General features: G+C 37.1%; 1 protein-coding gene across 2 annotated transcripts in view; it reads left to right on the top strand.

Moving 5' to 3' along the window:
• The window catches only part of DNAH6 (dynein axonemal heavy chain 6), a 224,010-nt gene that overhangs the window by 137,489 nt on the left and 70,231 nt on the right, over positions 1-16,290 (top strand). For both annotated transcript variants that reach the window (XM_001380022.5, XM_016428162.2), the window contains exons 56-58: positions 4,166-4,291; positions 5,470-5,634; positions 11,410-11,477. In XM_001380022.5, coding sequence (XP_001380059.3) covers positions 4,166-4,291; positions 5,470-5,634; positions 11,410-11,477 — 359 coding nt within the window. The remainder of the gene's footprint in view (positions 1-4,165; positions 4,292-5,469; positions 5,635-11,409; positions 11,478-16,290) is intronic.

Genomic DNA, 16,290 nt, shown 5'->3' with positions numbered 1-16,290 from the left:
AAATATAGACTATCAAAGTCTTATGTGTAAAAATTCCAAGTAAAAAGAAAAATAAATCTATAACAGGTCCTTCTATCAGGGCCCAATTAAAATGATCTAAGCAATGATGCATTTACCCAGTCAGTAGCCAGGACTACAGAAAGGTACCACACTATGAAAGGCAGAAAAGGGGACCAGATTATAGGAGCCAAGGTTTGTCTGTGAGTATCTTCAGAGTGAGTGTGGACACAAGGAAAGCCTATGTCTTAACACATGTTAAACATAGTAACCTCGAGTCTTCACACTAGGTTCAAGACCTTTGTATTGGCCTAGAAGTGCATCAATCCATCCTGGATTGGCTTTTCTTTGGCTCTGTGCAATGGCTCTTGTGTGTATATCTTGTCCTGGAATCAGACAGAATCATTAAGCAAAGTCCCATAATTTTTAAATAATTAGTGGCATTGTTTTTATAGTCACAAGGTTTTTGGGCATGCTCTGGCAAATATAATAATAAAAGAGCTTTAAAAAATTCAAAAATATAGCTTATAAACATTGACACTCTGTGTCAGCTAAGAAAATATAAAATGCAAGGCTTTCTCACCAAAACTGAGATCCATTTCCTCTTAATATCTGGCCATGATCACTGTGAGTAGAAGGCAAATGACTTGAACAAGGTTAACAATTTTTTCATCTTTAAAAATACAGTAGTACAAATATGTAGATATAAAAATCCCCAAAATTCTCAATAGCCCAATTAATTACAATAGCAAACAAACACACTTTCATATTTCACATAAGTTGCTGTATGACATTTTTAAAGCCTATGAATTGATGGACATTTGTCACAATTTTTACAAACAGCAATCCTTCAACCTTGGTAATAAACATATTTTTAAACAAAGTAAAACTCATCTTGGGTTAAGAACATAATCAAGAAATCTATATATCATTCTGGTAGAAGTGAAGTAGTGAGCTGAAGAGTACAAATAAAGGGGTGCTCCTTTTTTGGAGGCTTATAGGGATACAAATGCCCTGAGATTAACTGCCCAACTTCCATTCACATGTGGGAAGGTTGGGGTTTATAAAATGTATTTCACTTCAGCTAATGGGCCTTACCTCGTGGTAGAGGCAAGCAAAAATAACCAGATTGTTTAAAAAATTCCAAAAATCATATTTAAAAAACCCTTAAAATCAAATCATTTGAGGTATTTAGCACATTAAATTCCAAAGGTTGTTAATACAATTATAACTAGTTCTGAAGTCCATCTATCCTCAGCAAAATAGAAAAAAGCTGTTTTTTCATATATGGGCTTATTCACAATAATATTTGTTCAATAGTTATAGGGGAAAAACAACAGAATTTCAAAACTCAGTACATTCAAAATAAATTCAATCAACCTTCAGTTCAAGCAGAATAATATTGAATCCAGTGATATATGAACTTAAAATCACAAAGTTAAACCTTAAACAAACAATGCAATAGAATACAGAGATTTTTATAAACCATTGGAGTCTGAAATGCCTCAAAGTATAGCCTTTAGTCTCTTCAAAGTTCCTTGGGTGGTTTTTGTTTGTTTGTTTGTTTTTAATTATCCATTTAAATATCTATTGTCCGAAGGTAGAGTAGTAAAGGCTAGGCAATGGGGTTTGAGCATTATGCTCAGGGCCCCACAGCTGGGAAGCATCTGAGGCCAGATTTTAACCCAGGACCATGCTCTCAGTTCCCTGAGCCACCCATTTGCAAATTCAAAGTTGAATCTTTGGGCTGAATGTTTCTTCTGGCACTCAGGTAGAATCAATGAAATTACCAGAACAGTCAAAAATCCTTTTAAACAGCCCATTGCTTTTTAAGTTTCTGTTTGAAAAATCTGTTTCTTCTCCTCTCCCTTTTCTCTCTCCCTTGCTCTGATACCCCTGTGGCCAATACCCCCATCCACATGGAGGCTTAGCCTAAGGGAAAATTACCCTTTGCCTTTCCCTCTTGTCTCTCCCCTCCACCCACGTGGCCAATACTGTTATCAGCTGGTCACAATGAGTCCTGAGCGATCTGCTCCAAAGATCTGGGTGATGAGCCAACTGGGGTCGTGTTTGTGGGTTTGGGGCGCAGAAATAGGCAGGCAGCAGGCCGATGAGAGGCCAGGAGCAGAAGCTGGAGCGGCTGCGGGGTGGGAAAGGCCGGGACCAGGTACCAGGTGAGGACAATCAGGGCTGCAGGCTGCAGGCAAGAAGCGACGGGCCGAGCCAGGTGGGCTGGGCACTAGGTCCGGAGCCTGTAGCAGCTTTGCAAGGGTAGAAAACCTTGGCCAGAGAGATATGGCTCAAAAAAAATTTTTTTCTAGGCACTAGATATTAAAAGTTGAACTAAAGATCAGAAAAGAAATCAAAAGATTGAGAGTTTTTTTCCCCATTAGGTCGCCAACTGTAAAGATTAAAATTTAGGGGAGACAGGGAGACTGAGGCAGGTAGAAATTAGTTTCTCTATGCAAGGAGTATTATATTTTTAGAGGCTTATTGAAGATTAAGGATTAAAGAAAATACAGGATAAGAGACACGTGTCCAGGCCATAGAGTGGCCTAGACACAACCTCACCTACATTATGAAAAAAAAAACCATGCTTGCCCCAAAACGGAAGTCCAAGAGACGGAGAGCGACTTTGAATCAGCTTAAATATCCTCTCAATCTCGGCCCAGGTGAGATTACAAGGCATTCTGGGGAAGTGGAGCAAAGGCTCGTGGGGATTGTAGTCCTGTATTCGAGTCTATTTTTTACAGTAGGTCCATGTAAAACTATACATATATTTCCTGCATTTCTGAGTTTCTAAACCTTTTCTGTGATGTCTGCAACTTCCATAAAACTCCCCCCAAATTCCTATTTAATTTCTTATTCCAACCCATGATACAGCAAAGCCATGATGAGGATAGTGAGATATGGAAGAGATTCCTGTACTTAGCACAGTGCCCGCCATATTTGTTGTTGTTGTTTAGTAGTTTTCAGTAGGCACTACTGAATGTGTATTCCTCCTTTCCTCCCTACTCTTCTTCTCAAGTTGGAGTAGATATCCACCACAGGTCTCTTCAGCTATTTAGGTCTACAGACCAAATTGTCACTATTTCAGTCAGTTTGCAAACCTTTATTTTGAGGATACAGAAAAAGACAAAAACACAACCTACTCGGAGGAAGCTCATATTCTAATAGGAGAAACAGCAAGCAAATAACTAAATCCATTCCAATCATCTATGTGGGATAAATGGGAGGTGATTCAGAAGGAAAAGACTGGGCCAGCAGGGCAGGGAAGACCATCCCCAGAAGATGGGTTTTGAAATGAATCTTTTAAAAAAAAAGTAAGGAAAGCTAGGGTGGCATTTGGAAGTAAGGGAATATAAAAAGAATTAATTAAAAAAATTTTAAGAGTGGACATGGGGCACTAGGTGATTTAATGGATAGAGTCAGGCCTGAGGCAGGAGGTCCTGGGTACAAATGTAGCCTCAGACACTCGCTAGCTTTCTGACTCTGGGCAAGTCACTTAATCCCAGTTTCCTAGCCCTTCCCACTCTTCTGCCTTCAAACCAATACTTAGTATGGATTCTAGGATGGAAGGCAAAGATGTAAAAACAGGAAGGGGGTGCGTCTTTTTGTGCAAAACTCACATTTGAATTCACTGTGCAAGACAAAATGTGAGGGTTTAAAAAAGCGGGGACACCCCTTTTGTGCAGGACACCCATTTTGGTCAAAGAATCATAACTTTTTGACTACCTGATCAAAGGAAATGGTATATAGAAGGTGTTTTGCAAATTCTAAAAGAGCCATATTGACTTATGAGAAAGAACATTATCCACATCCAAAGAAAAAACTGTGGGAGCAGAAACACAGAAGAAAAACATGCATGTTTCAATGGGGACATGATTGGGGATGCTGACTTTAAACAATCATTCTATTACAAATAGTAACGATATGGAACTAGATTTTGAACAATGGTAAATGTAAAACCCAGTGGAATTGCTCTTTGGCTCCAGGAGGGAGGAGAAAGGAGGGGAGGGAAAGAATATGAATCATGTAACCATGGGAAAATATTCTAAATTAATTAAATAAATTTAAGAAAATAAAAAAATAAAAGAGTCATATAAATGTCATTTTATTACTATTGTACAGCATAAATTGCATTGATTTCCTGTACTTTCCCACACAGGCAAATCGTTGGATAAGAAACAAAGAATCTCAAAATGGATTAAAGATAATTAAGCTAACAGACACTGGATTCCTGCGCACACTTGAAAACTCCATTAGACTTGGGTTGCCAGTGTTGCTAGAAGAGGTTTGTCTCCATTTCCTTTATCATAAAATACTAATTCTGGTTTCCTACTTTCATTCATTCTTTCACCAAGTAGTTATTAATTACCTATAATTTACAAAGCACTACCTGGGCTGCCTACATCCCTTCTATCTCTAGTGCTGAAAGAACTCATCCATTCCAGTCTCAAATCAGCCAAACTAATTTTTAATAACCTTTATTTTCTGTCTTAGTAACAATTCTAAGGCAGAAAGCAAGAGTTTTTTTTAAAAATGGCAAAGGAAGAGAGAGAGCTTCTTGATTCTTTTGTCCATCTTTGTAAGTGAGACACTATGACAGAATATAGAGAGAGCTTATCTTAAAGTCAAGAAGGTTCCCAAGTTCATGTCCCATCTCTGCCGTAAACTGGCTATATGTTAATATATATATATTTATTTATTTATATTTATGTATATATATATATATATATATATATATGTGTATGTGTGTGTGTATCTATATATATACACACATATCCTAGCTAAATCTTCAAGGCTTTAGACCAATGGAGTCAAACTCAAATAGAAATGGAGATCACTAATTCATAAATAAGGACCCCATATTGACTATTGACTATTGACATATTTTCTATGCCTTACTGTATGTTTTTATTTTGTTAAATATTTCCCAATTACATTTTCATTTGGTTTGGGCCTCACTCAGAAGAGCTGTGGGCCAGATGCTACAGTGGGGTGGTTCTCATCCTTGACATCTCTGCTCTAGACAGTACTCTAAGTAAGAGAGAAGATAACAATATGCATAGGTAGAAAGAAATCCCTCATCTGAGAGTTCCCTCTCCTAACGAAATCTCAAGGCCATTTTCTAGGCCTATCAGGTTATCAGGGGGCATTCTAGAAATTACTGTTGATAGATTGACCCAGTTCTAAAGCTATTCCACACCAGATGGAGCTGAGGCTGAAAATCTTCATCCTAAAGAGGACCAGGGGAAAGTTTGGAAGCTAATAAAGTGAAGGAACATCCCTAGGCCTCAGTTTACTCATGTATAAAATTTTTAGGCAGGATAAGGAAGTCTCTGAGATATCTTCTAGTTCGAGATCTGGTATCCCAATGGGGACATTTCAGGTCCAATATTTAGATCCAGTATATGTAGAATATACTAAAGAAGCTGATGCTATTCTCAATGGCTGTTTTCTTTGTTAAAGCTGAAGGAAACCCTGGACCCTGCCCTGGAGCCAGTTCTTTTGAAGCAGACTTTTGTGAGCGGCGGAAGGATGCTCATTCGCCTTGGAGACTCAGACATTGACTATGACAAAAACTTTAAGTTTTATATGACAACCAAGATGCCCAATCCCCACTATCTCCCTGAGGTAGGAGCTCTCCAAGCTGGAGTTGGGCTTTTATGATATGAATGCTGAGAGATACTCATTCTCATGCTCATTTTAGATCCTGCTACAGTCTGGGAGGGCCCCTTTCTACCTTGGTTTCATTCCTTCATCCTACATCCTTTCCATTCCCCTACCCCAGTACTGGTGCTATTTACTCCTTCTTGAGACAAGGTAAAGAATAGTGGGTAAGGTTTCTTTAAGACCAGACAGAATATTGGGAAGGGTGCCTGTTGGAATTCTGGGTGAGCTAAACAGACAGAACCTGAAGCAATGATGCTAGTATGCATAAAAGATAGTCAGAACTTTTAAAAGGGCAATTTTTTTCCCTTCACTATCATCCTAGAGGGTGCTAAAGAGCCAGGTAGCCACAGCCACAGCCCAGAAGCCTGCTTTTACAAGCAGTGACTTCATTTAAACAATGTGTTTTTACAACACTATATACTTGGGAGCTATACCCAAATTCTTTTACTTGACTGTTCCTTCTTATATTAAGGGAATAGCATTCCCCAAATGCATGGTGGGACTGCTTACCATTACATTATTGGAATTTTTTTGAGCTATATTCCATTATTAGTGAATGTAATACTGTTATTGTTACTGGTGAAGATGGTACTCTCCTACATCTTCAACCAATTTAAAGAATTGAAACTACAGTAAATGATTTAATTAATTAACCTTAAAAGTTAATTGCCTGGAGTCTATAATACAAAAATATGAGACAGAGAAAAATGGTACTGATAAACAAGAGGATACAATGCAATTAGAGAAAGAAATGGCAGAACTAGAAAAGAGTGTGGGCACTTTTTTCCCTTTGAGAGAGATTCCAATGATGACCCCCAAGCTCCAGATATGGAGACAATGCAAACCTATATAAAGAATGGTGAAAGAGTAGCTAGTGACAGTACCCAAAAATATGATTCTCAGAAGGGAGCACAGGGTGGCAATGCTTCATTATGAAAGTTTCTGAGGGGAGTGTAACTGAATTTGTTGCAAATTAATATATAGAAACTGAGACTTTGGAAAACAAAAAAATGAAATAAATAATGCAGAGTGAAGGACAGGGAGAAGTGTATAACTTTCCTGATCCTGAAGTGTTAACACCAGTGATTCCAGTACACTCCCCAAGAAATAGCACTGAACTTCATGTTACCCTAAAAGTGTGGGGGGAATCTTTATAAGTATATGCTTGATACTGGAGCAGATAAGTCTGTGCTAAAGGAATCATCAGATAGAGCATGTGATACTGTGGGGTCAATGCAGGTTGGAGGAATATCAGGTACACCCTTTGAGGTGAAAAAGCTATACCACCACATATGGTATCCCTAGATCTCCTGAGTATGGAACACTGTCCTATTGATGCCCAACTCCCCAATGAATATTGTGGAGAGGGACCTGTTATGTAAATTAAGGGTAACAATTGTGGGTACCCCAACTGGTGATATATCTCTAGAGTTACCAGAGGAATCATTAGAACTATTCCCAGTGCTATTTTAGGCAGCTTATATACAGAGAAGTAAGAAAATCTTTTTTATGAAATTCCTGCAGATATTCCTGAGGCTTTATGGAGCCCCTACAGATGTGGGGTTGTTAAAATCAACTGTACCTGTTAAAATTGTTACTAAGGAAGGTCCACTCCCATTCATCCCACAGTATCCATTAAATAGAGAGGTCATTGAGGGAATAACACCAATAACTGGATCCCTCATACAACAGAAGATTAGAGTGCTATGTAGATGAGAATACAATACCCCAATATTGCCTGTGAAGAAGCCTAAGTTGGATGCCAATGGCAAAGTTGTATATCACTTTGTACAAGATCTCAGAGAAATTAATAACCATGTAGTTAAAAGACATGCTATTGTCCCAAGTCCTGCAACATTAATCTCATCAGTTTGCAGCCATGCAAAATACTTCACCATGGCAGATTTATGCTCTGCATTCTTTTCCATTTCCATTCATGAAGACTCACAAAAGGCATTTGCTTTTTCATGGAAAGGTACACAATACACATGGTGTCATTTGCACAAGGTTACGCAGAAAGTCCTGCAATTTTCTCACAAATACTAACATAAGACCTTGAAAGCATGCATTTTAAAGAGAGTAGACTGATCCATTTTGTGGGTGAATTGCTTTTGGCTTCATGAAATGCTAAAGGATGTCAGAAAAATAGCAAACATCTTTTGATTGAATTGTATTAGAGGGGACACAGGATCTAAAAGCCCAAATTCCAATGTTGTCTACCCAGGATAGAATATCTAGGATTTGTGTTATCAGAAGGGTCCAGGTTCAGATATATTTCACAGAAAATAATAGCAAATATACAAAAACTTATTGCTCCAAAGACTAAGAAACACTCAGAGCAATATTGGGTACCACAGGATTTCACAGGCAGTGGATTCCAGGATATGGGGAAATTGTAAAGCCATTAACTAAGCTAACCAGAGATATTGTTAAAGAGCCACTGAAGTTAACACTAGAACATTTGGAGTCCATCAATAAATTAAAAGAAGCTATTTTATCTGCAACTGCTCTTAGAATTCCTGACTACAAAAAAAAACTTTTTAGCCTGCATGTACACAAACAAAGAGGTGTAGTAACCAGTATCCTCACCCAAAGTTTAAGACTACTCCAACAACCTATAGCTTATTATTCAGCCCAACTAGATTCCATTGAGGTAGAAGTCCCTCCATGTCTCCTGGGTGGCACAGCAACAGTCTTGTTAGTGACAAAAGCAGTTGACCTTGTGTTAGGATGTCCTTTGACTGGCATGTGTCCACATGAAGTTGAAGAGTTTATGTTAAGACACAGAACTCAAGCCTTTTCAGACTAGCATCTAACAAAGTATGAGATCACTTTATTGGGGAATGACAATATTATACTTAAAAGATGTAATAGTTTAAATTCTGCAATTTTGTTACCTGATTTACCTACACAAGGAGAGCCTTTACATGGCTGTGAGACAGTAGGTCAGCTAGCAAAAAGACCTCGAGAACATCTCTCTGATATACCCCTAACCAACCCTGATTTGATTTTGTTTACTGATGGTTCATCCTATATGAGGGAAGGCACAAGATACACTGATGCAGCAGTAGTGACTGAATTTGAGACTTTCATTGCCTAGAAAAGTGAGTGTCCAAGCAGCAGAATTAATTACATTTAAACAAACTTGTGTTATTTCAAAATATCAGACTGCAACAATATACACTGACTCAAAATATGCATTTGGCATATGCAACACAATTGGTTTTTTATGGCTTCAGCATGGATTCTTAACATCTGCTAGAAGAACCATTGCCAATGCAAAAATAATTCATGATCTAGTGAAAGCTTTGCAGCTTCCTAAACAATTTGCTATAGTCCAATGCAAAGATCATACTCAAGATAATGATTTTATCACACAAGGAAATCATAGAGTGGATGTCACAGCTAAATTTGCTGCAGAACAATGTCCTGAACTCATATTAAACCTCTCTGTAATTAGTGAAACAGATTTAGAAAAAGCATACAAAGAGAATGAGGTACAGAAGTGAAAACAAAATTTTAAAGCCCACCAACACAATGGTGTGTGGATTGCCTCAGTAGGAAAGCCTATTCTCCCCAGGACATTTTATAATCAAATCTGCCAAGCCATACATGCAAAAGGTCACTTTGGTACACAGGTAATAATAGATACAGTGAAGAAAATATGGGTTGCACCTGGTATTACCAGCATTGTTTCAAAGATCTGTTCATCTTGTTCAGTTTACCATTACAAGAAATGGGGGCATTAGTGTAAACAGGACCAATTGATTTCACATTACACAACATACACCCAGGTGATTCCATATATCATAATCCATATATCCATATATCATATATCAAAAACTTTAACAGAATAAATGCTACACAACCAGCTTGGGAAGGTCCTTATAAAATTTTATTAACAGCAACCACTGCTATAAAAGTTGAGGAGAAGACATCTTGGATTCACTGTGCACATGTCAAGAAGGTGAAAGCAAGTGAAGAATTGAACATCATTTGAAAATGTCTGCAGGTGAATAGGTTAATCAATGATGAGTAGACAATGATCAAGATGACAAGAACTACAACAGAAGAGCAATGGAATGGCTAAAGACATTATTGCAAGAACAATGCATTAATTTACATAACATATAAGAACACATTGCTATAATCAATCAAAAGGTATAGATTAAGATAGCATGGTTTACTAAGATCCATTTGAAAAGACAAGTCTTTCAAATGGATATTAAGGGGGGAAATATTAGAATTAATTAAGCCATAGGGCTAATGAGGACCATTTGATGTAATTGGGATCTTAGCAGCCAAGGACAGGGTAAAGAATAGTGGGTAATGTTTCCTTAAGGCCAGACAGAATCTTAGGAAGGGGACCTGTGAGAATTCTGGGCAGCCTGAGTCAGTTGAGGTTTTCCAACTGCCAGTGGCCTCCTAGAGGTTTTTTTCCTTAGGAGAAGGCTGATGTTTCTGTTCCCTGGAACACTGAAAAAAACCCAGTGGCAGGTGAAGGAGGAAAACAAGTTAGAGTTTCTGGAATAAGTTTGTGGGGAAAATCAACAGAAAAGAGAGAGAGACTGTTTTTCCTTCATCTGCCTGATGAGAGGGCCAAGCCATTTTGGGGCCTGCTTAGGCCTAAAGCCTAACTAGGCCCAATAGGGCTGGCAGTGGGCAGAGAGTGAATAACCAAACCGATTTAAAGCTTAAAGAGATCTAAGGAGACAGTAAACTTATATATCTGAGAGGATTAGTAATTAGCATAGCTTATTTAGTATAGACCCTCGGGTTTTAGTCAGTCCCTAGCATTCTCTACTGCTGAATGAATAATATCCATTTATCCCATGACTGTCTTTTTACCTATCTCAGAAGCCCTTTTCCCTCATGGACAGTCAACTAGATGTAGAATGAGGAAAACTTGCTGCTAAAGCCCGAGACACAAACTAGCTGTGTGATCCTAGCCAAATCACTTAACCTCATAGTGCCTCCATTTCCTTATATTTTAAATGGGAATAATAATAAAAGCATCTAATTCATCAGGTTAACATGATGACTGAAAGTTCATATATGCAAAGGACTTTGCAAACTTGAAATGCTTTGTAAATGTTAACTGTTATTGCTATATTTGGCAACCCTCTGGTACAATCAGTCACCATTTATTAAGTGTCTACTACTCTATGTCAGGAACTATGCTAAGTGCTAGAGATATCTCAACTTTTGCATGACTCACTTGAGTTTGAAATAAGCAATAATCATTTGAAGAACCAAAAATAAAAACTTGAACACATATGACAATTCCTAATTTTACAAACCTTAAGATCAAGGCTATATATATATATATATATATATATATATATATATATATATACATATATACATATGTATATATATATATATATACACACATATATGTATATATATAATGTTTCCTCTAAACTGTCTTTTTTCCTTCCAATAAATTTCATGTAATTTATTTGTAAGTGTAATGGGGGAAAGTAACATATGTATTGTTAACCCATTAGTTTTCTTGTACTTTTACAGTGTGTGGTTAGTTACTCTGGTTGGCTTTAGTTACATTTGAAAATATTGAGTTTTATGGTGACAATGGACCCACTAATGGAAATGTGGGATTTAAGGTGACTTTTTTGCCTCTTAACTGTTGGCTTTAATGATGAGCCACAACTAAAACCTTCTTTGATCATTCTTTATGAAATAAATCTTTTTTCTATCCCATATGTTTTTCTCCAGGTATGCATTAAAGTTACTATCATTAATTTCACTGTGACCAAATCTGGCCTGGAAGATCAGTTACTAAGGTAAGGGTGAGTTTGTTTTGCTAGTTACCTTTTGTACATATCAAATGAAAAAAATAACAATAGTTTTGCCTTTTAATCCCTATACTTAGTACAGAGCCCAACACATGAGGGATTCTTAAATATTTGTTAGAATGACTGATAATAAAAAAACTTCAGAGCTTCCAGTGTTCCTAAATACATTTTTCTCTTTCCTGACTATGTCTAATTATAACATTTAGCAATGAAAAAAGCTCCGGATTTGGAGTCAGGAAGAGTTGAGTTCAAATCCTACCTCAGATACTTACTGTGTGACCCTAGGCAAGTCACTTAAACTGTTTGCCCTAGTTTCCTCCTCTATAAAATGGAGATAATGATAATACCTACTTACTAGGGTCATTGTAAGAATCAGGTGAGATAATATTTATAAAGTGATTTGCAAACCTTCAATTGCTATATAAATACTAACAGTTATTGCCCTCTCCATCACCACCACCACCATAATCATCACCACCATCACCATCACTGTAATACATATCTATTGTGAAAAAGAAATTCTTTGTTCTCTTTGTATATTCTGAGTTTACACTTGTGAAATGGAATCCTTTATTCCATTTGTCTATTTTGAGTTAATACTTGGTTAACAATAACTTAAGTACCCCTACTTAGTACCTCTCTAGATTGTGACAGAATTAACTCTCCTTTGTCTACTTTTGAATTGAATTTTGAATTGAATCAACAAAAGCTTGAACACCCTACTTCATACTAGGTGGAGGAGCTCTCTACCCTTTCAACTCATTCATCCAGGAAATGAGAATTCACACTTCAATCAGCCAGGAATCTGTGAACTCTTTTGATGAGTATTCACCTCTCCAGAAGGTGAGGAGTGGTTCCCACAAAGGGAAGTGCTAGGCAATTTGAAAGCTATGATTGGCCCTTGTGAAGAGGGAAAGAGACAAGAAGCCACTATAAAAAGGCCCTGAGTTTCTGGGACTAGGGAAGACTTCAAGAAGGAGTTGAACTTCAAGAATTAAGTCAACTTCAAGAAGGTCGACTCAAGAAAGAAGATCGGCAGCTCCAGTCATTGTCTTGACCTGCCTCTTGGAGGGAACTTGGGTCAGTGGATAGCCGACTTTCCCTTTCTGTTTTCTGGAAAGAGTTTAATTCCAGTTGAAGATCAACAAGTCCTGGCTGAGTCAAGCACCAGAGCAATATTTAGTTAGATAGGCTAATGTCTTCTCTATCCTTTTGTATTTCTCTGCTTTCACTCTTTCCACCTCTTTAAGTCATTTTGACTTTGAGCAATAATACTTTGAATTGGCGACTACCATGTTATTTATAATCTTCATATATTTTAGTTGAATGATTAAAATTTAATTCTTACACTAAGTGTACACACATCATACATATATATGTATATATATATATATATATATATATCATCATTACCACCATTACCACCACCATCATCATCACCACAATCATTATTATCACCACCACCATTATTACTATCATCACCACCATCATTACTGTCATCACCACCACAATCTCACCACCATCATTATTATTATCATCATCACCATAATCACCATTATTTTCATCACTACCACCATCATCATCACCACCACCATTACTGTCATCACCACCACCACCATCTCACCACCATCATCATTATTATCATCATCACCATAATCGCTATCATTTTTACCCCCACCATCATCATTATCACCACACTGCCATCACCATCATTATCATTAGAGTGCACTATTTCCTGTAACCATCTCTGCAGGTTGGAATCCTACCCACTCCTCAAGGTCTATCTCATAAATCACATTTTCCACAAAGCCTAGTCAAAAATGCTCCCTAGCCAAAAATGACCATTTCCTCCTCTGTCTCCTCCCAACACTTTATTTCTATTTCTCATGCTTTCATCATTGTTCATCATCAATTTGTATGCAAGTTAACCAACATGTCTTATATCACATACTAGATTGTAAGTCCTTTGAAAACAGGGATGGTTTCTTGTTTGTCTGTGTAGCCCACTCAATGCAACGAATTAGAGAATAGTAGCTATTAAGTATGTTTATTGATTATAGTAGATAAATAGCAGATGCAATGTTTGGCAGACCTTAAAACTCTATATAATAATAATAATAATAATAATAGCAGCAAACATTTATATAGTTCCTACCACATGGCAGGCACTGTGCTAAGCACTTCACAACTATTATGTCATTTGATCTTCACAACAACCCTGAGAGGTAGATGCTATTTTTATTATCCCTATTTTAATTTATTCATTTTTGGTTGTGTCCAATTCTTGAAGACTCTATTTGGGGTTTTCTTGGCAAAGACACTGGAGTGGTTTACCATTCCTCCTCCAGCTCATTTTGCAGATGATGAAACTAAGGCAAACAGGGCAAAGTGACTTGCCCAAGGTCATACAGATAAGAAGTGTCTAAAGTCAGATTTAGACTTGGATATTCCTGACTCCAGGTCTAGCACTTTGTCCACTATATCTCTTAGCTGTTCCTAATACCTATTTTAAAGATGAGTAAATTGAGGCAAAGAGATGAAGTGACTTGCCAGGATTTATATAGCTAGTAAGTGTCTGAGGCTATTATAATTATCGCAGAAACAGAGAGTCACAGAATTTGAATGTTGGGAAGGACCCTTGGCTACCATCTAGTCCAACCTGTAGACCAAATGAATCTTCACAATAACATATCCAGTAGTTGTTTTTATTATTATTATTTATCCATTGACTCTCAATAAAGAGCTATCAAACTTTCATCATTTGTCATAGCTAAGATTGCCACCTTTTTCAGAAACACCAAAACAACACAGAAGAGGCCCTCTGTTACTCCTGCCAGAGTACACACGAACCTTCCTTCCTTTGGCTGGTCTTACCAGCCATGTTGTTGTTGTATCAATGATTTCACAGGAGATGTCTCATGTGTGAATGATTCCTCTGATTTCCAAGTCCGACTATCCTCTACTATTTTACTTTGGCTTACTTATACTCCTTCCTCACTTTCCTCTAGGTCATGCCCCTTCATTCAACAATTAAGCAAACATTTAGTTGTCTACTGTGTTCCAGGTACTGCAGAGGAAAAATAGCAGAGGAGCTTACAGTCTTCTGTCTACTGTTTCTCCATTACTGGAGAAAAATGAATAATGAACCTTGAGAGACCCATAACTATGTCATAAAATGGCACATTGTCTAAAAATGGAATTGGACTTGTGGTGGTTACAGCAGAATGGGGTCCAGGACCCCAGAGATGAGCTATTTCTGCTAAAATATGAATCTGGGCTTATAAAAAAGATTGAATATCTGTGGATTATAAATGTATATCGCTAAGCCATATAGAAGATATTATAAGCACCCTGCACAATGCCTAGCACACATTAGGCATTCACAACAAATGCTTGATGAATTGAGTTGAAATGAGAAATATAATTATATCAAAATGGAATATTATAATATCTAGGATACTTGAAGAGAGGAGCCAAGAACCATCCAATGGGCAGAAGTTAGGGGGATGTCTCAGGAAAGAGGAGGACAGAGTCAGAAAGAAGAGTTAAGAAAGGAAAAACAGATCCATCTAGAGACCATTTATTTTAGAGATAGGTGAGGGTTACAGGATCATAGGAACTGAGCCTGGGATTTCATTAATATAGGAAAAAATCAGGCAAGAAAATGCAGGAATTAGAGCAGAAATTCTTCAGTTGGAGTCCATGAACTTCTAAAAAAAAACTTGGATAACTATATTCCAGAATAATTGGTTTCCTGTTAAGTAATATATGTTTTAATCTTATGTATTTAAAAACTTAAAATTTATGTATTTTTAAATCTTATGTATTTAAATCTTATGTATTTAAACTTAAAATCTTATGTATTTAAAAACTTAAAATTTAGATAAGTATTTTAAAATTTAAAATGGAAGATTGATGTCTATGTAAATATAAAAGTATTCATATTTCTAAACATACATATGTTAACATATAAATATATACATATATTCTGAGAAGAGGTATGTATGTTTATATACACAGAGATACATACATATACATACATAAACATGTGTGTAAAACCTGATTCTGAGAAGGGTCCCATAGGTTTCCCAAGACACACACAAAAAGGTTCAAGGACCTGCAGCTTAGAGAGTTACCAAAAGCAGAAGTGTCAGCCTCAAATAGAAAGGGAGGAGTGGGTGGGGGAGCACAAAACAGTCCATAAGGATCTCCACAGGCACATTTTGATTTAGAAAACTACATAGTAACTACTGAATATTTATTTATTTTGCTAAATGTTTCCCCTTTACATTTGAGTCTGGTTTGGCTCCTTGGCTATCTGGGAGCATGCTGGACACTTCTAGCCCAGGTCACTGAGAGGCTGTGACTTGCCCAGGGTCTCACAGTCAGTAAATGTGAGAGGCAAGATAGGAATCGAGGTCTTCCTGGTTTCAAGACCAACTTTATATCAATTTCCCCCTGCTGCCTTTTTCGGACTAGGAATGGGATAAATGTATGAGGTGAGCATTGAGCCAGTTTTCTTAAGTAAAGAGTATGACAATGAGCCCCTTGAGGAGGGAAGAGGAGAACCCAGGTATCCTCTGACTTGTCTTTGAAGCATAAGGTGAGTGTTTGATGAGGAAGCATGAAGAGAGGCCCAAATTCCATGAGAAAGGGGCAATGTTCTGGGAGGGCTAAAAGGAAGAGTTAAACAAGAAATGTATATGTATATATATATTTCTTGTATATATATTGTATGTATATTATTGTATATATATTTTATTATATTTTTTATTTATTATATATATTTATTATATATATA

This window comes from Monodelphis domestica, chromosome 1 (genome assembly GCF_027887165.1).
Source record: "Monodelphis domestica isolate mMonDom1 chromosome 1, mMonDom1.pri, whole genome shotgun sequence".
Classification (NCBI taxonomy): Eukaryota; Metazoa; Chordata; class Mammalia; order Didelphimorphia; family Didelphidae; genus Monodelphis; species Monodelphis domestica.
The sequence above is the reverse complement of the archived record's forward strand: the minus strand, read 5'-3'. Positions and strand labels throughout refer to the sequence as shown.